At 43.4% G+C, this 23,256-nt stretch overlaps 1 protein-coding gene across 9 annotated transcripts in view; it reads left to right on the top strand.

Moving 5' to 3' along the window:
* The window catches only part of PCDH15 (protocadherin related 15), a gene marked incomplete at its 3' end in the record, with an annotated part of 626,608 nt that extends 603,358 nt beyond the window's left edge, over positions 1 to 23,250 (top strand). For 4 of the 9 annotated variants that reach the window (XM_079312506.1, XM_079312507.1, XM_079312508.1 and 1 more), the window contains exons 30-36: positions 1,492 to 1,710; positions 4,286 to 4,396; positions 15,083 to 15,104; positions 16,481 to 16,519; positions 17,211 to 17,284; positions 18,103 to 18,235; positions 19,296 to 20,918. In XM_079312506.1, coding sequence (XP_079168632.1) covers positions 1,492 to 1,710; positions 4,286 to 4,396; positions 15,083 to 15,104; positions 16,481 to 16,519; positions 17,211 to 17,284; positions 18,103 to 18,235; positions 19,296 to 20,816 — 2,119 coding nt within the window. Of the gene's footprint in view, positions 1 to 1,491; positions 1,715 to 4,285; positions 4,397 to 8,894; positions 11,634 to 15,082; positions 15,105 to 16,480; positions 16,520 to 17,210; positions 17,285 to 18,102; positions 18,236 to 19,295; positions 20,919 to 22,246 lie in introns of those variants that run through there. The other 5 variants (XM_079312514.1, XM_079312512.1, XM_079312511.1 and 2 more) reach the window with 5 other exon arrangements.
* Positions 23,251 to 23,256: the final 6 nt, after the last annotated feature.

Here is a 23,256-nt window from a genome sequence, read left to right on the forward strand (position 1 = left end):
CTCAATGTGTCAGGTTCCATCACAGAGTAAACACTCACGGCTGAGTTAGGAACCTTTTAAAAAGGCTCTGTCGGGGAAATGCCAGCAGAATTTCAACAGAGGGATGGTTAAAATCATCCAGGGACTTAATGCTGTCCTGCTGGGAAGGCTTCTGCCGGCTCAAAGGACGTGGGACATGCACCAGTGACATCTAGTGGGCAGCAAGAAAATGTTTGTATCCACTTTATGCCATCATTTAGGTTGGAAAAGGGATTTTTTTTTTTCTCAAGTACCAAGGAAATGGTTTGTGAAAGATGTCAGGAATGGGAATCATTCTTCCAGACACCTTCCAGAGGGTGGGGGTGAGCAGTCTCTTTGCCCTCAGTATCATGAAACCATCCCAAATTCATCATTCAGGATGAGCTGTTCTGCTTGCTCAGCATCCTGCTTGTTCAGTTCCAATTGATCCATTACACACTCAGAGCAGAGTGGATTCTCCCCAAAATTCCAAAAAAAAAAAAAAAAAAAAAACAGGGATAAGAAATGCTACGAGGATCTGTCAGGAAATTAATCTGAGGGGAAGTCAATTGTAAGAAATTACCACTCTTGAAGAAATGGTCTTTGAGGAGTAGAATTTCTGCCTTGTGATCAGAGTAAGGAATTCAAGGCCATATCAGGCTTTCCTTAGACTTTCAGAGTTTATACACAAAAATACTTATGGAAGTTTTTTGTTGGTTTTTTTAATTTGAAGTTTTCTGGAGGTTTTTTTTCCCCTTGCCTTTCTCCAGGAGAACCACTGTACATGTAAGGATCTGGAATTCTGCTATAGCTCCCATATTTTAGGGTACTCCATCCTAACACATCTCCTACTTTGGTCTTTGGAGCTGAGCAGCTTGTGAGACACTCAATCCTCACTTCTGGAGTTATCCAAGGATTTTTATTTTCCTTCAGAAGTTAAAGCCTTGGACAATATATTTTTTTGTCCAGCCAGCCAAAGAATTTCCCTAAAGAACTGAGCAAATCTTCTAAAAATTGCCTGATTTTAGGATAACAGCAATCGTAGAATCATTAAAGGTGGAAAAGACATCTGAGGTCATAGAATCCAACATTCCCCAGCACTGCCAAGGCCACCATCACCCCATGTCCCCAAGTGCAACATCCACAGGTTTTTTGAACACTTCCAGGGATGGTGACTCCACCACTGCCTGGTCCTTAGGGATGTGTCCCAGAAGGGTTGGTTGATCCTTGGGATCAAAGCAGAGAAGGAAAAGCACAAAGCAAGGTGTTTGTGATGCCAGCAAGAGCTTTGTGCCCCTGGAAATCAGAATAAGCTCAGCTCAGCCCCCCTTTTCAGTGTTTAAACTGTGTCCTGGTGTTAAGTACATTGGAATTGCCACTATTCCAAAGCCCACAAAGACAACACCTATGCTTCATTGGACTGTTAACCTGCCATAATCACAACTCTCCTCATGACCTTGGCCCTAACAGCAGGGTGCTTTTGTGCCATTGAAGGTTCCTGGATGGCAAACTGCTGGATATCAACAAGGAGTTCCAGCCCTACCTGGGCCAGGGCGGGCGAATCCTGGAGATCCGCACGCCGGACGTGGTGGCCAACGTGAAGAAGCAGGCACAGGCCGTGGGCTACACCGAGGGGGCTCTGCTGGCCCTGGCTGTCATCATCATCCTGTGCTGCATGCCAGCCATCCTCATTGTCATGGTCAGCTACAGGCAGTGAGTACCTCCTCCTGCTCTCCCAGGGCTTGTAACTCTGTAGTAGCAGTGCTGCGTTTCCTAGAGCCGCTCCAGCGGTTACTCATCAATTCGAGATTGATTTCTGTTTATTATTGCCAATTTCTATAGCATATGTGTTATCTATGTTTCTGTCGTGTAAGGTGATTTCTGGGTTTAACCCCCTTCTCACCACAAGGGTTGCTCAATGCTTGGTGTGATGAACTGGCTTCCTAACATGGTGCAGGATTTTTGTGCCAAAACACCGGCTCAAAACTCAGGTGTTGTGCACAGAAGTGAGGGTTCAGAATTCCATACAAAAAGGGAAAAAAAATTACAAAAAAGGTGCTTTTTCAAGGAGTTAATGAAAAATCATATTAGAGGATTCTAATGTTTTTGCTTAAATCCTAAAATGTTTTTTCCCGAGCTTAATTGCAAATGTTTCCTGGAGAGCTGGTTTTCCCCCATTTTAAGGCAACATCAGAGATATTTTTTGATATTTCCTCTTGCCTCTTACACACTGAAAAGATTCCAGTGACTGGCTGATAAATTAATTCAAATCAACATCTGCAACAAGTTCCTTGCAACTAAAATTTTCAGGTCTACTCATATTTAAAATCACTGCATTTGGACTTAAAGGCTCCATACCTGTTCATTTATTTATTTAGATCTATATATAGATATATGTTCATAGATTTTTTTCTCTAATTTAATATTATATTCATAAATTTACATATACATTATATTCCAGTTCATAGATTTATAAATCCATTTATTCACTGATTTATTCTTTATTTCGTGATTATATTCACATCCCCTTTTCTCTATTTTGGGTAAAGAGAAAAAGCCTTTTCAAGAAATTTGAAAGAGCTTGGCCAACTTCTGCACCATTGGGATGGCAGATCATTCCCAAACTGCTCTTCCTCTCCCAAAATTCTATGGAAAATTTGCTTCCAGGAGGCAGTTCATCTTGCAATTTGTTGGTGGCTGTTATCTGAATTGCAGATTTCTTAAAGAAATGAAGCAGCCTCATTTTTCATTCTCATCTGTTAGATTATCCAAACATCATCAATCTCTTTTAGGAGCTCTCAGGAATCTGCTTAAATTCATTTTGTCCAAAATCCCGTTTTTCCTATCTAGAAATCTGACTTGGAGTGGGATTTATAGCAGCCCATTGTGAATAAATTGTATTTTATGGAGAGTGCCAAAGAAAATGAAAGGAATTTTAGAGTTAAATTAAAATCCTGAGCCTCATGGTTTGTTTTTGCATTCCAACCCTTTTCACTCCTTTTCCAAAGGAGTCGCAGTATTTTTCCTATAATATTTCTTTAGTAATAAATCTGAAAATAACTCCTTTGAAATCCAGTATCTAGCACAAACCTGTAAGGTAGTTATAAATTATTTATTATTTATTAATCACAAAAGAATGGTATCTTCTAAATAATAACCAAAAGTAATGCTCCTTCATTATTAAAAGTATTTTATGTACATCTTTGAAATATGTTAAAATGGAAAAATATGAATAAAATAACAATCATATTATTTATATTTTTATACTAAAAAAATAATTAAATATAAAAAGCAAGTCTAAAAATGTGCCTGCTTAAGAAAAAACAGGAGAAATATTCATGTTTTCATGTCTTATTTTCATTCCCTGCTGTAATTCCTATTTCTGCTGACTACAGAATTGTTTCCAGGGGATCAAAAACACAGCCAAATGCTGTTCAGCTCTGGAAGTTCTGATTCTTTAAACAAGTCATTAATTCTGGAATTTGATGTGTGGAATAATTAAGTAGCCTGTAGTTTATTACTCCTGTTAGAGTCACTGTTATGGGCAGTTGTTGGAAGCAGAATTTATTTAACCTTCCTTTTTGTTTCTTTTTTTTTTGCAACCAAACAGATTCAAAGAGTAAGTATTTATTTCCAGCTTTGTTTCTTCCAGCTTCCACAGGAATACTGACAAAATTTATTCTCAAAATGTATTAAATATAAGGAGGGGTTTTTTTTCATTCCTATACTCAACTTGCTCCTGAACTCCATGAGGATTTTTTTCAGGAAAAAACATTAATTGAACAGAAATTTCCCAGCCAACTCCATTAAGAAAATGGAGTTGTGAGTGATAAGGGGGAGTGGCATCAAACAGAAAGAAGTAGGTTTAAATGGGATATTGGGCAGGAATTGTTCCTGGGAGGGTGGGCAGGCCCTGGCACAGGGTGCCCAGAGCAGCTGTGGCTGCCCCTGGATCCCTGGCAGTGTCCAAGGCCAGGCTGGATGGGGCTGGAGCAGCCTGGGACAGTGGAAAGTGTTCCTGAAATGGCAGGGGTGACACTGGATGGACTTTTCCCACCCAAACCATTCTGGGTTCTGGGAAGCTCTGGGATTCCACCAAGACAGAAGAACCAGGAGCTGAAAAATCCCCAGAAGATGATCATGTTACTACTTTGATGAAGACAAAATCCAGGGATGTTTATTAACTGCAGGGCAAGAACACAGAAAACCTCACATTTTGTCTTTTCTTTGGGGGCATATTCTGGGATGTTCCTGATGAGTGTCTCTCCTCTCCCCCGTGGCTCTCAAGGCGACAGGCTGAGTGTGCCAAGACAGCGAGGATCCAGATGGCTCTGCCAGCAGGAAAACCAGCTGGACCTGCAGCCAACAACCTCTATGAGGAGCTTGGAGACAGCACCATGTGAGTATTCCTTGAGATCCATCCAGAAAATCACTGCCCTGGGCAGCCTGGGATAGTGGGAGGTGTCCCTACTCAACAGAGGGGGGAATGAGATGGGTTTTAAGGTTCCTCCCAATACAAACTATCCTAGGATTCTGGGGTTCTATGAAATTGCTTCGTGCATTCTTTGTGCAAAAGGTTTTCTTCATTCTCCAGCTGCTTGGGGTTCTCCAACATCCAGAAAATAAATAGGCTGGCTCTGGAAGGAGGGAAAAAAAAACATTTAATCTTCTTGTAATTCATGGGAGAACCTTTAACAGGCTTTAAGTGGGCAAAAAGGTCTCATCAAATGGTTTTCCTAAGAGCAAGATCCTGCAGCAGGTCACTGTTGCCAGGATTGGATTCCTTGGCACATCCAGGCCAGCACTCCACATTTTCCAAAGCTGTTGGCTAAACACATCCATAAAATTCATGCTTATTCATTGCATACATTTGAAATGGTAATTCCCTGAAAATTGCAGCCCCAAAGTCTCCATTTCCTATAGTAAGAAGTGTTTGGTTTGTTGGGGTTTTTTTGTTCTAAATTTAAAGCTGTTTAAATATTGAAATTAAAGGAACTATCAAAGCAGAGAAACCCCTGGTAGCTCAATAAACACATCTTTTACCTCTTACATGCTCATAAAATAATAATTTTGCAAGGCTGCCTCTCTTTTCATGCCTTTGTAAACCTGAAGTTAATGGACTCCAGTAACAATTTAACTCTCAGTAGGAAAATACTGCAGCCAATTATTATTTGTCTGATACTGGGGTGGGGGGGGAGGAGGGTGCTTGATAAGCTTTGCCACACTTCCTTATCTCTGTTTATATTTGAAAATCAAGGAGTGCTGGAGAGCCCAGCTTGAATAGTATTTGGAGCAGGTAGGGAGTGAGTGGATGGTGGAAACAAGGATTGCTCCATTTTCAATCATGATTTGATTTGCCCAGAAAGTTGAAATTTTCCAGCTGCTGTGGTGGAGTTTATAAAATGTTACAGGGCCATGACAGAGCTTTAACTCTTGGGCAACTGGGTGCAGTCTCTGCCTGTGGAATAATTCCAGGGCTTGAGCTTTTCTGGGTGAAAAGAGGCCTAAAAAATGCTGGGAGGAGGAATAGTTTCACCTAAGGGCTGAATTTTTGTCTTTTACCTTTGTCAAGTTATGCTTGGGCGGGAAGGGAGGAAAAACATGTGGAATAAAGTTTTACAGTGTGTGAGCACTTCTGTTTGTGAGTCACATCTGTAACCTTATGCAGGGAGGTGCCATTTGGATAAAATCCACTTTTTTTTTTTTTCTTTTACAACAAACCAAATTTCTGCTGAAATTATTTATGTGATGCTAAGCCCAGAAAAAGCCTTGTTGTTCTTTGTTTTATCTGCAAAAGCGTTTTGGGGTTTAGTACCGTCCCAAAGAGGTGCCACTTCCCATATCTGCAGTATTGACTTTGAGGCTTAGCTTTATGTTAATTTGGGAAAAAAAATAGTCTTCATTGCACGAAAAAAGGTGCTGTGGTTGTAATATTTTCTCTCAGATGTCTTTGCATAGGCTTATCCGTCATGCTGAGGAACTGATTAAACACAAAAATCCTTCAAAGATACATCAAAATCCATAGGATTTGCAAGAAAAATAACAGGCTTCAATAAATATAATTACAAATTAACTTCTTCTTCCCCATTAAATATTTTACTGCAGGGCACAGGAAATTATTATTTGGGAAAAATCTTTTATTGCCATTTTTTATGATTTTTAGCACATTACTCCTGGTTTTAGTTGTCCTATGTCTGTCACCTTTAATTTGCAGTGTCTTGTTTGTTTTCTTTGGTGTTTATAGCAAATGTAACAGAACAAAGGTCTTTAGTTTTAAATCTGCCTTGTCTCACTATTTTCATTTTTCCCTGTCTTTGGATCCTTAGGCATCAGTAAGTAAGCTTATTTCATTGTCTTAATATTTGTAGCTGGTAGAAATTAGTTAATTTTCCTTCCAGCAATTCCCATCCAACCTTGCAAGGTGCAGTTCATATTTTATTTGTCCATTGAGCAGGAAAGACATTTACTGGGAAGTTCCAATACTTCTGTGCTTCTTTATCCCTCTTCTTGGAAGTAGAGAGAGGAAGGGTGACAGCTGAACTTGAAGGGCATTATTTCTAAAGCCAAAAGGTCCAAATCTACCCTGAGTGCATGAGCAGAGGTTTGGTGGGAGTTCATGGGTTGATGGCTGGGTTTAAACCTTCCTTGGCTGTTAACTCCAATCCCATGCAAGGCCTTTAGAGTCTGAGTTGACAGAAACTGAACTCTCTGGTCCTCAGCGATCGGAACAGCTCCACACAGTGAGAAAAACACAGCAGGGTCGCCTCAGCTCTCAGAGGCCTCATTTGGAGTGAGGAAAAAGCTGAGGAGCTTTTGAAATAATTTGCTCCAGTGGCAGGAAGGTGGTGGTGCCTTGCATGAGCCTTCTGCTGGAGCTGCTCCTTCAAGTTCAGTCACTGCTTCTCTCGCCTCTCTGCAGATGCAGCGCTTGGCTGACTGCATCAGAGCTGGCTGCTTCAGAATTCTGAGTGACTTTATAGCTCTGGGGCCACACAGAGGAGGGACCTGGAGCTGCTGGAGACAGTCCAGAGGAGGCACCAGCATGGTCAGAGGGATGGAGAAGCTCTGCTGGGAGAGTTGGGATTGTTCACCTGGAGAGGAGAAGCTTTGGGTGACCAAACTGTGGCCTCCCAGTGCCTGAAGGAGCTGACAAGAAAGATTGAGAGACACTCTGTACAGGGGATGGAGTGCCAGGAATAGAGGCAATGGCTTCCCAGTGCCAGAGGGCAGGGATGGATGGGATATTGGGAAGGAATTGTTCCTGGGAGGGTGGGCAGGCCCTGGCACAGGGTGCCCAGAGCAGCTGTGGCTGCCCCTGGATCCCTGGCAGTGTCCAAGGCCAGGCTGGATGGGGCTTGGAGCAGCCTGGGACAGTGGAAGGTGTCCCTGCCCATGGCAGAGGGTTGGGGCTAGGTCATCTTTAAGGTCCTTTCCAATCCAAATTCCTCTTTAATTAGTGTGAAGTTAATTATTTTTTATTCATTCTGCCCAGAGGAAGCCTTAGACACACTCAGCTCTGCAAGTGCAAACTGCAGTGCTTGGGAGAGTTTATTTGCTTGGTGGATCTTTGCTGGGTGTTTTTGGCAAATGGGAGAATGATCCCTCCATTCTGTGGGGGATTTCCAGTCCTCCTGTCTCCCTGGAACATTGGGAAGCTGGGGGTTCCTTGCCTGGGTTGTCCCCTAATCAAAACAGAAAGCAAAGCTTAAGAAACAAAAGTGCTTGGTTATTAAATACAACCTTCAGGGGACTTTTACATCTTAAATAACTTAGAGGAAAAAGATCTATTAATTAACTACTTCTAGGCATTTAAATTTCTCTTCCAATTTTGCTACAGAATATTTAATGGCCAGAGATTAAGTTCTCATTAATTTGGATTTATTTTCTGAGCTATGAAACAGTGCTGCCAAAACCCACAGAATGATGTCACCAGGAGGTCTAAAGGTCCATCTTCCAACATTCACAGAATCATGGAAAACTCTTTTTTTTTATCCTGTTCCTTTGTCAAAATTCAAATTTTGGTAGGGACAAGGCTTAGAATTTTTAACTCATAACTTGTGTGAAAATACTGGACATATCTAAGTCACTAAAACTAGTCTTATACGATATTTTAATTTGTGCAGGTACATAAGATTACTACTCATGCTGTATTTTAGCTCTGCCTGACACAGGCCCAAATCTTAAATTTCTCACAGTTTGAGAGAAAAATAAATCTCATTTCAGCCTGCAGTGAGCATTATTTAAAATAGGCCTCAAAGGGCACTTTTCTAGCAGGCAGTTTGGAGCTATTAATTTTAAAATACTGTTTATTTTCAAATCTGCTCAGAAGGTTGTGATACTAAGAATATATGAGGGAAGAAGTTAATGAGGTACTGGGAGGTGACACATGCAGTCCAGAAAGTGGTGAGACCTACCACTTTTGGTGTAGAAATTCAGTGTTACCCAACCACAGGAGCTTTTCATTGGGTTCAATAAGATGAAGAGATGAAATTCATACACATAAAAGATTAAATTCATACATACAAGAGATAAAATTCATTCACATATTAATACTTCTGTGATGTTTCATGTTTCTAGGTAGATAGGCCACAATATTAACTGGTAATTTTGAAGAGGATTTTTTAAGAAGTGAATTTATTTTTTAACTCACCAAGTAGCTACGCAGCTTCAAATTAAAACAAGCAGCAACTTGTTTTAATTTTTCTTCCTTCCTCCTTAAAGAAGATGCAAAAGTAAATGTCTTGCCAGTAGTAGATGTGCTCCTGCTGTTGGGTTGTAGTTTGCTAGAAGTGATTTAATGGCTCTGATTCATGTCATAAGTTCTTTTTTTCTCTCTCTCATAAGTACCTATGTCCATGCATGTTTCCTCACATGTGATTATCTTCTTTTCTTTCAAGTCTTTTTCTTCTCTACCATTTCCAACAAAGCAGGGGAAAAAAGTCAGTCTTAGAAGAAGGAGATCGACAGAGAGTTATAAGCAGCTTTGCTTCCCGTGCTATAGAGGCTCACAAGCAATCCAATATCAATGGATCCCTGAACAATAAGCTCCCCAAATCCTCGAGTAACATCACTTTTTTATCTGACGAGAACCCGCTGACGACCCGGAACCCGCTGTACGTGGAAGGTGTCCCTCCGAGCCCCGCTGCCGCTGGGTTCCTACGGAAAAGGAACGATCCTTTAGATATTCTTTCTCCTTCAAGACTGGCCTGGAGTGAGGCCCCTTTTGGGGGCAGCCACCGGGCATGGACAGTGCCCACTCACCTGACCAGGAGACACATGTCAGGGTCCCTGGGCAGGCCGGTGATCATGGACCCCATCCAGTGGCAGCAGCAGAGACTCACAGCCAAGGAGGAGGGAGCTGAAAACCCTGATAGCAGCGATGATGTCAGCAGCCCACTCTTCCAAAAGATCAGTGGCCCCAAGCTGACAGTGAAGGAGAAGGCGAGGCAGTTTGAGGCGCTGCAGGAGATGAAGCAAGTGAGGTCTCCCGAGGTGAAGCCCGCGCGCTCGCCCCCGCACGGCGCCACTGCCCAGGAGGGAGAGAATGCGCCAGAGCAGTCTCCCAAAAGTGTGGTGGCTTCTCCCCACCTCCGCTCCTCCCCTCTGTCCTCTCCACTGCCTTGTGCTGAAGGAGGTGAAGTGGAGGCCACCGTGGTCCCCGCTGTCATCGTCACTCACCACGATGACCCTCACTCTCCTCCACCGACGCGCAAACCAACTCCTCCATCTTCTAGGATAAAGAAACCACTTTGCCAAAGTTTTCTAGCTCCTCAGACCAAAGAAAATGTAGAAAGCATTCCAGATCCGCCTAAAATTCCCCCACCCCCACCTCCACAGCTGCCACCTCCACTGCCACCACCACCACCACCACCACCATCCCCTCCTCTGTTGCCACCACATCCTCCACCTCCACCTGCAGTTTCTCTTCCTTCTTCTTCTTCTTCTTCCTCTCCATCTCCTCTTAGCACACAGCTCCTGTCCCCTGCCAAGCATTTCAAATCCCCTGCCAAACAGCCAGCCGTCCCCACCCCGGCCCCAGTGCCAGAGCTTCCTCCCCGCAGGGAGCTCAAAGGAATTCTTAAAAACATTCAGAATTTGGCCGCCATCGAGAAGTCGGTGGCCAACATGTACAGCCAAATAGACAAGAACCACCTGCTGCCCAAGCACGTCCCCAAACTCAAACCAGCCCCAGCCCCGGAGCCCCCGACTCCAGAAGCCGCAGCCGAGCTCAACCAGCAGAACGGGAACTTGAGCTGTGTTGTGGAGGAGCTGGAGAAACGCTTCCCCTCCCAGTCAACAGCTCTGTGATGCTCACAGCTGGATATTCCCTGCTTTTTTTGAGTGGGAGGACTCTAATGCAGCGCACAGTATCTGCCTCAGACTTTCCAGAAATCCTGACTTTTCCCTTTTCTCTGCTGTACACAACTGACCCACTCCCGATCCGAAATGGAGAGACGTTGTCCTTCCCGTTCGCTCGGAAATCTGTGATGTAAAATATAATTCTCCAAGTTGTTTTCTCAGAACTACATCTTGCTGGTTCTTAGTCTCTTTCCTGAAAATTCTTGGGGGAAACTGTCCAATTTGACCCAAGGATATGGCATAGATGGCAGCGGGCTCGATACTTCTTTAAGCAACCTTCACTGTAGGTAACATCAGTCAGATTTTCCTGCAGTTGTGATTGGAATCTCTTGTTTTGCCCATAAAAAACCCACCTGGAAGGAATCTTCTGCCACATATGGGGTTTCAAAACAAGGAAGGCCTGGGAGTAGCAGGCTCAGCTTGGGTGAGCCAGGTTTTTGGATGGGTCTTGACAACCTCGGTGGCCCTGCCCATGGGATGAGCTTTAAGGTCCCTTCCAACCCAGGCATTCCATAATTCCATACTGCATCTCCCTGCTCCATGGGCTCTGCTCTGCTGACATTTTCTAGTAGCTCAGTTTCTGCCTCCAGTCAGAAGAAGGGTTTGCTCTTGGTTTCTCAGCAAATGTGGCTATGTTCTCACTCCTGTACTTCATCTTCTGCCTTCCATTGCATTTTTTTTAATATTGTAACTGCATGTGAAAAGTTTATATTTTGTAAATTCCTTTCATGTACAAAACCTTTGTTTGTTTTTTATGATTTTGCCTGTGCATGTTGTTGCTGTCTCTCATTTCCATGCTGATCTGTCACAAGCTGAAACATCTCAATTAAATGGTAATAAAGTCACTGATTACTGTCACAAGGTGAAGGATTTCCAAGTACTTGTAAAAATCCACATAATGTGGATTTACTTACCAGCTTTTTTGCTCACAGCCATCTAAATGAGATCTTTACATTTACATAAATACATCAATTATAAATGTATATATAAAGTAAATTAACTTGTCCTTTGAAAAAATGGTAAGTAAAAGCAGTTTGGGCATTTAAACGTCTGGTTCAACTTGCAAGTTTCCTTTCAGTCCTTTGCCAAAATCTAAAAAGTTCAATATGACAACTTTGAAAAACCATATTGGGAAAGGCAGATATTACCTAATGAAGCAAAACTAAAACTCCAGTTCAGTATCAACGTTGTAATTCTGAGAAAAAAGGTAAATAATTCTTTATCAGACTGTTTGTCAGACTCAACATTTCCCTGGTGCTTGGCTTTTTCTCTTTTCTCCTGTTAAGTCTGCAGTTAGGACATGTGTGGATGCATCAGTCGAAAGCTGCTCAAGGTAGTTTCTCTTTCTTTGTCCCACTGCCAAACTCCATGAACTCCATCCCACAAGTTCTGCTGATCCATTAGAATTTTCCTTTACTTAAAACCCTTGTTGGTTGTAGAATCTAGGTAGGTGTAGGAGTAGCTAGATGTGTGAGGGGAGGGATTATCCTTCCTATTATCCTATTTTTGCTGTAAAATAATCTGTGTAATTTATGAGATGTACACATTTTTGATGCTCAATTCTCCAAAGGTGGCACAACTGCAATGTTTTAATCATATTCCCAAAGCTCAGTACTTATTAGGTAGAGAATTTTTAGGATTGAAGAGCCAGAGTGGGAATATCACTTAAGTGTTCTCCTCTGTGTCCTGGCCATGTTCCTGGCAAGGGGAGAGTGGGAAGAGGGCAGAGATGGGCATGAAAAATTATTGGGCCACTCATGTTCAGAGTGGATCAACTCCAAAGACAAAAAAAATCAAATTTAAGTATCCAAATCCCACATTAGACTTTTTAAAGAGTGTCTGTCATGCAGTTCTTTCCACCCCCAATGAAATATGACACAAATAGGACCTGATTTTTTGGTATGGAAGGTCACACAGCAAAAGTGGAGGTGTTCAGCCATTCACAGCGTGAACTCCAATGTTTCAGTTTGGCTACAATTAATTTGGATGTTTCTTAAGCAGAAGTTCCACTTTAAATATTTAATTTCATAATTTCAGAACAATCTGGGAGGGGTCATTGCAATCAGCTCTTCACTGATAAGGAGCATTCACTTTTTCATTCTGGAAATCTTCATGAAGTTGAAAACTTTGCAAAACTGGATTCGTTTTGTCTGGATATAATGCTACCTTTGTTCTCCTGCTGGCTTTTCTTAATAGGCTTTGTTTAAAAAATTACTCAATTAGACTGGGAAAGAAGCTGTAGCAGGGAAATTCTGTCCCATTGAGAGGTCTGGGTGCTGCAGGGGAAATTGTTTCAAACCAAAAGATATTTAGATGGGATATTGGGAAGGAATTGTTCCCTGTGAGGGTGGGCAGGCCCTGGCACAGGGTGCCCAGAGCAGCTGTGGCTGCCCCTGGATCCCTGGCAGTGTCCAAGGCCAGGCTGGATGGACCTTGGGGCACCCTGGGATAGTGGGAGGTGGGTGGAGGTGGAAGAGAATGAGCATAAAGGACCTTTCCAACCCAAACCATTCCATGATTCCATGGTACTGCAGTTCTGAAGCACTACAAAGGATTAGATCCAGTACAGGAGTTGGTAGCAAGTTAAACATCTGTAATAATATATTTTTATTTATTTTTATTGTTATTTTTATTGTTATTTTTATTGTTCTTTTTATTTATTTATATTTATATTTTCCCTCCCAAGTTGTTTGATTTGTTCAGTTTGGGTCCTCTGTGACCCTGAATATGTCTCTCATCCTTTCATCATCAGCTTGACAAGGCCAAGTCCTGAGAAGCAGCAGAGTGGATCACAGAGGCATCAGTGGAAATCTCTTCCATGCATAGCTGGAATTGAACCATGGTGTTATCATTACTCATCCTCCTTCCCAATTTGTTCTCAGTTCCAGCTCTGAACTGCAGGAAAATCTTCATTTTAGGAGCCAGGGCAAACTGATAAGTAGTTGCTCCCTCTAAGGAGTATCTGTAGTATTTGGGATTTGTGATGATTTTGCTTTTGATATGAAAACAGATTTAAGTTATGGAAGAGTAAACTCCCATTGGGGTGCCAGGAACTGGGGGAAGGATGATTTAGGCAAATTCCAGTTCCTCCAACCTGTTTTAGCAGTGAAAGATTGTCACATCTTGTCCATTTGAGTTCATTCTGTCTTTGTCTCTCCTCTTAAGCACCAAGTTCTGGCTGTCCTGTTACCCCACATCCTCACAGGCCCCATGGCCTCGCTTCCCATTCCACATGGAAGATTCCCAGTGAAATCAGTGAAATCTGGCTAAAAGTATTTCCCATAAGCACTCCCTCCCTCTGTGGAGAGCTCTAATTCCTTCCTGGAAACAAATGATGTTGTCCTGACCTTTGTCTTTGTGCCAGAATAGATCCTTGTGCTGTAGTGAGTGAATGGGTATTTTATGTCTTTTGGTGACTTTTCCTTCTAATCATGGCCACACAAAATTATCTGAGAAGTATCAGCAAAACACATCATGGTGCTATTTTTATGAAAGATGAATTCAAAATGTAATTAGAATTACTTATATTATGCCTTTAATCTGCAATATAGTGCAATTAAGAGTAATAGACTTCCTTCTCCTCAGACCTCCTTTATCTAAAGATTGTTGTAGGAGATATGGGAACCAAATCCAGCATTCCTCGAGAGGGCTTTGAAAACTCACAGATCATCTTTGGATGATAAATCTTCATTTAAGCTGGCCATGAGGTTTATATTATATAGGAGACAGCATTAACTCAATGCTGATAATCAATTCCATGTGATGAATATTAATAGGAAGATTAAGAGATGAGGATATTAAAGAATTAAAAGGATTTCTCTGGTCTTTATTATTTATTTAGTGTAATTAAAGACCTCCCCATGACTGCTGGCTGTGTCCTAGGTTAAGCCTAACAAAATTTTGAGCATTTACCCTTTCCTTCTTAAAAACCATAATAAAAGTAATCTAGACTTAACCTTAAGAAAAATTCCAAGTCCTAAATTTTTGTTCTCTAGTTTTGTTGAAACCATTTCAATTTTCAGGCATAAAATGTGAAAATAAAGAACCTGATAGACATAAATGCATTGGTCACACCCAGGAGTGGCTCTGAGAAAATGAATTAAGCCAACAATAAATTCCCCATAAGATAGGAGCACAAAGCCTGTGGCTAAACAGCAGATAGAAAAAAAAAAAAAAAAAAACCAACAAAAAAAAAAAAAAGGTATCTACCTCCCTTCCACTGAGCAAATGTTAGGAAAGGTGTAATTGGAATAGTAATGTTGGTACAAGAAATTAGTAATGCAAGCTCCAGGGTGATTCCTGATGGATGCAGAAAGTCCAGGAGTAGGAGGAGTTGTTTCACTGCTGAGCAGATGTGTGAGGGAGCAGGTCCCTCTGTGGATGCTGCACAGTGGGCAGGGGATGGGGCAGGGCCTCTCCCAGTTCCCCTTTCCTGGTGCTGAGTCTCTCTGGATGCTCTGGCTCTCTGGGGATTTCTCCTCACCCATTCACAGTCTAAAGCAAGAAAAGATCCCAGATCTTCTGCAACCTTTCCCATGCAACAATCCCTGTGTCCAGAGCAAACCAAAAGAAAAACATATTTGGTATTAGAGATATGTATTTCTTTCCCTGCTAATTATATTTCTAATTACATTCTCTTTCACCCCTCTCCAGCAAGAATGGCAGTGGGCATCTTTGTACTCACAGCATTATACTAATATATTTCTTTTCTTTTTCTGACTTCTAGGCGAGGATATGCACAGCAAGAGGTAAGGCTGGTGCCCTTAAAATAATTTAAAATATTGATTATACCAATGTGCTTTCCCCGTGCAGCCCAAGAGTGTGGGCAGCAGGGGAGTGGGAGAGTCTCATCTTCTAGTCTGCTCTTGTGAGACCCCACCTGGAATTCTGTGCACAGTTCTGGTGCTCACAAAACAAAGACATGGAACTGTAGGAGCAGGTCCAAAAGCGGCTGTGGAGTTGCTGAGGGGACTGGAGCAGCTTCCCTCTGGAGCCAGGCTGGGAGAGCTGGGGATGCTCAGCCTGGAGAAGGGAAGGTTGTGTGGGGACATCACAGCTCCTTGCAGGGTCTGAAGGGATACAGGTAGCTGGAGAGGGACCCTGCAACAGGAACTGGAGTGACAGGACACAGGGAATGGGTTCAGACTGACACAGGGGAAATTTTGGTGGGATATTGGGCAGGAATTATTCACTGTGAGGGTGCTGGGGCCCTGGCACAGGGTGCCCAGAGCAGCTGTGGCTGTCCCTGGATCCCTGGCAGTGTCCAAGGCCAGGCTGGATGGGGCTGGGAGCAGCCTGGGATGGTGGAAGGTGTCCCTGCCCATGGCAGAGGATGTGATGAGCTGAGTTTTAAGGTCCCTCTGAACCCAAACCACTACAGGACTGTGTGTTGTGGAACTCCCGGGTACTGAGTGCCTTGCAGACCAGAAATAGAAAGTGATTCCAGAAGTTTTATGAGCTGTGGATCCCCTGGGGGCTGAGATCCATTGTGGCAGGAGTGTGACCCCCAGGCTCGGAGATTGCTGCTTAATGAGCTGCCAGAAGCAGCTTCCCAGGGAATTCCCTACAGCCTGCTGTGTTTTCCAGTGTCACACCCAATCACCTGCCAGGCAGGGATGGGGCTCCTTGCACCTTCCCTGCAGCTCTTCTGCTCCTGCAGTATCATTTTCTCCAGAAATGAATAACAAGGAGAACAGGATTCCTTCAATAAAATCTCATTTAATAATTGGAAAGTTCTCCAAAATAGGTTTCTATCATAAAGGCTGATATTTGCTGATTTTTTTTTCCCCTCTCTTTGCACAACTGGTTTGTATCTCTTAATTTAAATATAGAACTTACTTTTGTTGGCCTTTTCCAGAAGTTCTTAAGATAAATATGTCAGATGATTAACACAAAAATTGGAAAGCTGATTTTAAATTTAGGCAAAAGAAATGGTGGACTGTGAAGGGATTTTACTGAATCAGGTGTTCAGTGTTCTCACAGGGTATGGAAGTATCCAGCTGCCTCCCATAAAAAAAGTTCCAAAGGACCTGTGGTTTCAGTATTTATTAATAATCTTAGACACCAATCACCTGCACTTTAATTGTTGCTGCCTAATTAACCACTTTCTCATTTTCTTTTGTAGCAACAGCAGTTACTGAGACCTTCTCTTCTCAGACCAGAGGTACCACCATTTTTCATTTCTTAATTGTTCTATAAGTATTGAAATGGCTTTTACATCATTTTGTAATAAGAACTTGTCTGTGTCAGGTAATTTTTGCCCTGGCTCTTAGATAAAAAGCAAAGTTCTGGCACTGTAAGCCTAGCTCTGTTTTTTTAATTAAATACCTTAAATTTACTGCATCTTGGTGCTTCCAAGGCCAGGTTGTATGGGGCTTGGAGCAACCTGGGATAATGAAAGGTGGGATTGGATGGGTTTTAAGATCTCTTCCAAACCACTTCAAACCACTGTGATTTTCCCCATGAGCATCTTTCAGTGGATCCCACTGGCTTCATCCCACAGTTTCAGATTTCCAGACAGAGTGATTCCATTGCTCTCCAACTGCTATCTGATTTTTTTCCTGGTGTCAGTCAGCTGCTGATGGATTACTGCAGCTGGAGCTGAGCTGAGCCATTGGTGCACCTTGCTTTGCAGTGCAATTGCAAGTCTTTCTGCTTCCAATCTTTTAGGCCCAAAATTGTTCCCAGAATAAGCAATAAGAGCAAATGTGAGACATTGGTATTTTTGTGCTACAGGATGGGGATCATTTCTGCAGTCAGAAGAAGTAATTACACCATAAAGAATAATAAAATCAGTAATTACATTTGGGCCTTTTTCACACGGTTTGCATTCAATCAGTGTTTCTCTTTTCCAGGAGCTGAGTATGGAGTCTGGAATTGATCCAGGGCAGGAATACTATGGCCAGGATTACTACAGTTATGAGCATGGGTATAGTTCCATTTTTCCTCTTTATTTCTGAAAGTGCTGCTTTTGCAGGCTGGTGATGTTTATTATTCCAGCAGTTAATCGTGGGACTTCCCTTCACCTCAGGATTACTTTAATCTTTGTGTCCACAAAGGCGTGAACCAACAACAAAACTCTTTTCAGAGGTTAAGGGGGTGTGTGATAACTACCTGCTTCTTCAGGAATGTCATTATTCCACTTACAGAGTGCACATCCTGTCCCTCATGCTGGGTTTATATCCTTTGTGTGTGTATTTCTGCTTCCTGGGAGATTAATTTCCATCCCCACCTCCTCTCCTGAGTTCAGGGATTACTCCTTTCTTCTCCCAGTTTCCAGCCAGCTGCTGGCCTTTTCAATTTCCCTCAAAAAACCCTATCCTTCCCTGGTGGCCTTTCAAATTTCCCTCAAGATACCCCATCCTGCCTTGTTCTGATAAAGCCCACTGGACTGCGGGCTCCTCAGGAATTGCTGCTGGCATTCTCCAGAACTGATCCTAAGGATGCTGCTCTTTCACTCCATGATTATTGAGAAAGATCCCCAAAAAAATCAGGTGAATTGAAGGAAGGTTGATGTACTTGGAGGGGTCTTGACTGATCCAACAGATCTCAGAATCCAGGTTACTCTAAGGGGCCTGTGGCTGTTGGAACAGAAGGACGTCTGGGATTTGGTTGCCACTAAGGAATAAAAGGAGGGAGAAAAACAAGGGGAGTCGTTCCCATCCCTCTGAACGTTTGCAGTGCTTGTGTGGTGAGAGCTGTGAGCAGAGCTGGGCCTGTCCTGAGGAGCTGTGCTGTCCCTGGCAGGTACGAGCTGCCGCAGTACGGGAGCCGCCGGCGCCTGCTGTCCCCGTCGGGAATGTACGACGAGTACGGCGAGGTGGTGGTGGAGAGCGACGGTGGCTACTACTACAGTCCCCACGGGCCAGCAGCAGAGGAGGTAAGAAACAAACTCTGCAGGGCTCATTCTGTCCCTTTAACAGCCTGAAGAGCCACCAAACCTCATCAGTTGTATGGTGGAATTGATTAGAATTAAGTTTTTTATAGGTCATTGTTAAGCGCTGTTGGCCCTTCTGGTGACCTGTAAAGTTTGCCAGCATTAAAATCCTTTTGTTTTCTAGGAACAAAAAAGAATTGCCAAGTTTCTTGTAGTATCCACATCTGTTTTTAGTTCAAAGAAAAATCCACTTAGGTAATTCCATTTTATATCATTACCAAATAAAGAAACCTTCCAGTGTTTGTAGGGCCCTACAAGGAAGCTGGAGGAGGACTATTCCACAGAAACTGGGGTGACAGGACAAGAAGAACACGTAAAGACTGAAAAAGGGAAAATTTAGGTTGGATATTGGGAAGGAATTCCTTCCTGGGAGGGTAGAAGGCCCTAGAGAAGCTGTGGCTGCCCCTGGATCCCTGGCAGTGTCCAAGGCCAGGCTGGATGGGGCTTGGAGCAGCCTGGGATAGTGGAAGGTGTCCCTGACATGGCAGGGGTGGCACTGGATGGGCTTTAAGGTCCCTTCCAAAACCACTCCATGACTCTACGAGTCTGTTACTAATATTCTTATAATAAATGATGGCTTTCCACTAAGAAAAGCAGTAGCTAAACTCATTTGCCACAAAGTTCGCAGTGAAATATAAAAAAACTTTTAAATGTCAGTGGCAATCAGAAGAAAGTCGATGTAAACATTTATTTCGAGAAAAAAGTCCAGTTTTCGTAAATGCCAGATCATAATCCATTATTAAATGAGAAGACAGAACATTACAGTGTTTTTCCCATTGCAGAGTAAAGTAGTTTTACATTTCCAGACTATTCTAAACTTTCTAAAACTCTGAAATTCCAAAACATTTCCCATAACTTGGGTAGGAAAACTGTTCTAAAAACAGGTGAGTTCATTTTGTTCCTGGAAATTAAATGTTGCATCTGTTCCTACCTTACTTTAAGGTACAGGTTTTCACAATAACTTTCTTTCAAGTGGTAATCAATTAATTTTCATAATTTGCAGGGCATGAGTCCAATCAGAGGCCCTCCCAGCAGAGGTATAAGCCAGGCAGCAGGGCCTCAAATGGAAGGGAGACCTGTAGGTGTTGGGATGGACCTCAGCCGTGGTCCTGGAAGAGGATTTAGGAGCAGCCAGGGGAAGAGAAGGCTAAAGTCAGTGATGCATTTAAGTCGTGTGGCAGTCCCTGCCCACAAACCTGTAGGAAGAGCTGAGTCTGCCCGTTCCCGGTGGAAGAAAGCAAAGATATTCCCAATGATCCTTCAGAAAGTGAAAGGTAGGAAAGATTCCAGCTATGCCAAGCTGCTGTCAGCTCGCCAAGCAGATGGGGACAAACCCATGATGATCAGGGGAAGCTACTTCCAGAAAGCCACGGATGACAGGCCCTCCATGAGAAAACTAAACCACGTGTTGAAGCGCATCAGCGTCTCCAGGAAATTCCAGGAGGGCCTTGGCAAGGATCTGGCACGTGGAGAGGAAGGGTCTGAAAGGGAGGAAGCCAAGTCAGGAGTTTCAATCAGCATCACAGCAGAGAGTGAGCAGGAGGACAGTGACTATGAGAAGAGGAGGAAGAGGAGGAGGAGGCGCACCTCGGATGAGTCCTCTGAGAAGAGCAGCTCTGAGTCAGAAGACAAAGACTACTTGAAAATAACCCTGGATCAGGATGAGGCTACGGAAAGCACCGTGGACTCGGATGAGGAAACTGGGGATCTGGGGGATTCTGACGAGGACTCTGAGTCCAGCTCCAGCAGCGAGTCGGAGGAAGACTCTGAGGAAGAGGATGATGATGAGGAAGACTCTGATAGCGATGAGGATGGCAGCCTGTCCAAGAGCTCCTCTACACGCAGCTCCTACAGCAGGTCAGGGACCAGTGAGTCCAGCAGCAGGAGAAGCACAGAGATGTCCAGTGTAAAAAGCAGGGCGGGCAGCTCCCGCGGCAAACGCTCCAGCCAGAAATCTGTGAGCTCCACTGCCTCAGGTAGCGACAGGGACACGAGCTACAAGAAAACCTCTGGATCCAGCTACAAGAGTAAAACCTCCTCTGCCAGTGTGGAAATAGAGGACACCATAGAAGAGGTGTCAGAAGAAGAGGAAGAGGCAGAGGAGACAGCAGATAACTCAAACAAGGTGGTTTCTAAAGCTGCCAGCGCAAAAGCTGCTGCTGCTGGAGGGGGCAAGGGAGGACAATCAGCTGTTCCTGGGGAGGAGGGTGAGGAGGAAAGCGAAGAAGAGGAGGATCCTGAGGAAAGTGACAGGGAGGACACTGCCAGTAAGAATGAATCTTCTTGCCTAGACAGTGAAATCAGTGCGACTTCCAAAGGTACCACAGGGACAAAAAGCTCAGGTAACGCCACATCCGGGAAAACGGCCACGACTGAGACTGAGACTCAGAGCTCTGACACCAAGAGGAAAGGAATGAAAACAAGGAAAAAGGTGGCCCAGGATAGCAGCCAGTCCCAGTCAGATGAGCCCCTGGGTACTGGAGTTACAGAGTCGGAGGCCACGGGTGATTCCACCTCCTTTTAAGGAGGAGTGACAGTAGGTGATGGTTTGCAGTGAGGAGTGGCTTTGTTTGCTGTGCCTTCTGTGTGGTCTTTACTAAGCAATGCTGACAGGCAAGGAAAGGGCAAAGCATATTGATCCAGCATTTCACTGTCCTTGGAGAGAACTGTGGAAAAGCAAACTACTTCCAGCCCTGTGCATATTATATATGTATACACACACACACACTGTGGATATACTGTCATAGATATAGAAAGTTTAGTTTTCATGGAGCAATTAAACATGGGATTTAGGGAAGAAAGGGAATGATGATGAGGAGGTTGTAAAGATTTTAAAGTCATCCATGATTAGGAGGATGTAGGGATTTCAAAATCATCCATGTTTTCATATTTAATTTAATTTAATTTAATTTTACTTTATTTTATTTTATTTTATTTTATTTTATTTTATTTTATTTTATTTTATTTTATTTTATTTTATTTTATTTTATTTTATTTTATTTTATTCAAACATCTCTTTGAACTCGAGCCATGGCCACTTACCTGCCCCTTTGCATTCCCACACAGCACGTCATAGCTGCACACAATGTGTTAATGTAAATCCCACTTAAACTAAGCAGGAATAAATCCACTGGAATATATCCATATGAAGAACATGGTCTGTCTTTGCCAGGAGCAATAAAATAGACATACAAGTAATTTTTACCAAGTGTAACTTCTCAAAAGCTGAAGAGTAATCACCACCTTGCATGATTTTCTTTCTCTAAAAACGGGCTTTTCTCATGTTCCTGTGTGTGTTTTGCAGTGGAGGTTAACTGTGATGGCATCTTAGTATTTGAATTATTCATTCAAGAAGGGTAATAGCTCTTTTCAGTGTGCTGCAAGGAGGCATCTATTTTTAAAAGATCAATTATAAATTATTATAGCTAGTGGGGGTTGTGTGCTCACCATAGAGGAATCACTGCTACTACAAAGTCACAGCAGCGTGGAAATTGTTTGCATTAATTCTTTGAGAAAATATTTAAGTTATATAAACCTAAAGCCTGATTTCTCCACCATCTTCCTGAGCATTTCCACTGATCCCACCTGTCTGGAACAGTCACAAATAACATGGAGCTGTTGTTTTTGTAACCAGCCGGTTTTGCCAGCACTGTGCCTGAGATTTTTCCCTGGTGTACATCCCGGGATTTTCTCTGCTGGATGTGCGGTGCACACAAATCAGAGCTACCCAGTGCACGGAATTCAAAATGCAAGGGAAGAAAACTTCCAAGGTCTTCCTAGAATTTACACCTTGGAGTAGTTTCCTAAAGGTATCTTACTTCCTCCTCAGGGCGCTGCAGTTTCTGCGCACGCCGCAAGGGGGAAGATGCAAAATCAACAGAAACTGGTGAGAGTTATTAATCAATGAACAGAAAGGTCAGGGTTGCGCTGACATTTCTTTTTCTCATCCAACAGTGGGCCAAAAAGAAGAGGATCAAGCTGGTGGTGGACCCAGAGTACGAGACCAGCTCCACGGGCGAGGAGAGCGCTGCCGACCCCAGCCAGAGGAGCCGGCTGGGCACGGCCGGCTTGCAGCCCAGCAGCAATGGCAGCGTGTACCTGGCGCAGAACGGCTCCGTGGTGCGCACCCGCCGCGCCTGCCTGGGCAACAGCCTGAGGGCCGCCTCCCCCGCCAGGCTGGGCAAGCACTTCAGGAGGATGGACAGGCTGGCCGTGACGCACGAGGAGAGCGTCCCGCTCAGCACCCTGTCCAAGGGACCGGCCCCAGCTGACAAAGGGAACTCCAGGCCGTGCAGCGTCTCCTTTTCCTCTGATAATACAGTGACAAAGGCCGGGGCGGCCAAACTGAAAAGCACAGATGAGCGGGAGTCGGTTGTTGACCACGAGGAAGTCAAGGAGCCCTTGGAGTCTCACAGTGAACACACACAGTCCGACGAGGAGGAGCTCTGGATGGGCCCTTGGAACAACCTCCACATACCAATGACAAAACTGTGATTTTAGTTGATTTTTTTTTTTTTAATTTTCATTTTTACTTCGGTTTATAATAAACTGCGCTTTTTATTGTCACCCAGGGCAGATGTACGGAGTTTGTATGGTGCACATCCGTAGTCCATGACAAATGGCACGCTTTAAAATTCCCAGACAAAATTTGCACTCACATTTGGACTGATCCATTGTCCTCCCCAGTTTTGACAGGCTCCCATTTCACTAAACACTACTTGGTTTCAATTAATGAGTTCTTTTTGGAACTGGAGTTCTTGTTTAATAAACAGTAAACTACTAATAAATGCACAGCCCCCTTTGGTTTAACCCTCCAGACAGTTTTATACCTGCCTGGCTTTGTTTTTCTGTATGGTACTTGTGGCTATACTGTCTAGATTTGGGAATTGTCTATTTATGTTCAAGATTTATATCCGGAGCTCTGCCTTCTGACCTCAGAGTAATAAATTAAAAATAAACCCATC

The sequence above is a fragment of the Erithacus rubecula genome, assembly GCF_903797595.1.
Source record: "Erithacus rubecula genome assembly, chromosome: 9".
In the NCBI taxonomy this organism is placed as follows: Eukaryota; Metazoa; Chordata; class Aves; order Passeriformes; family Muscicapidae; genus Erithacus; species Erithacus rubecula.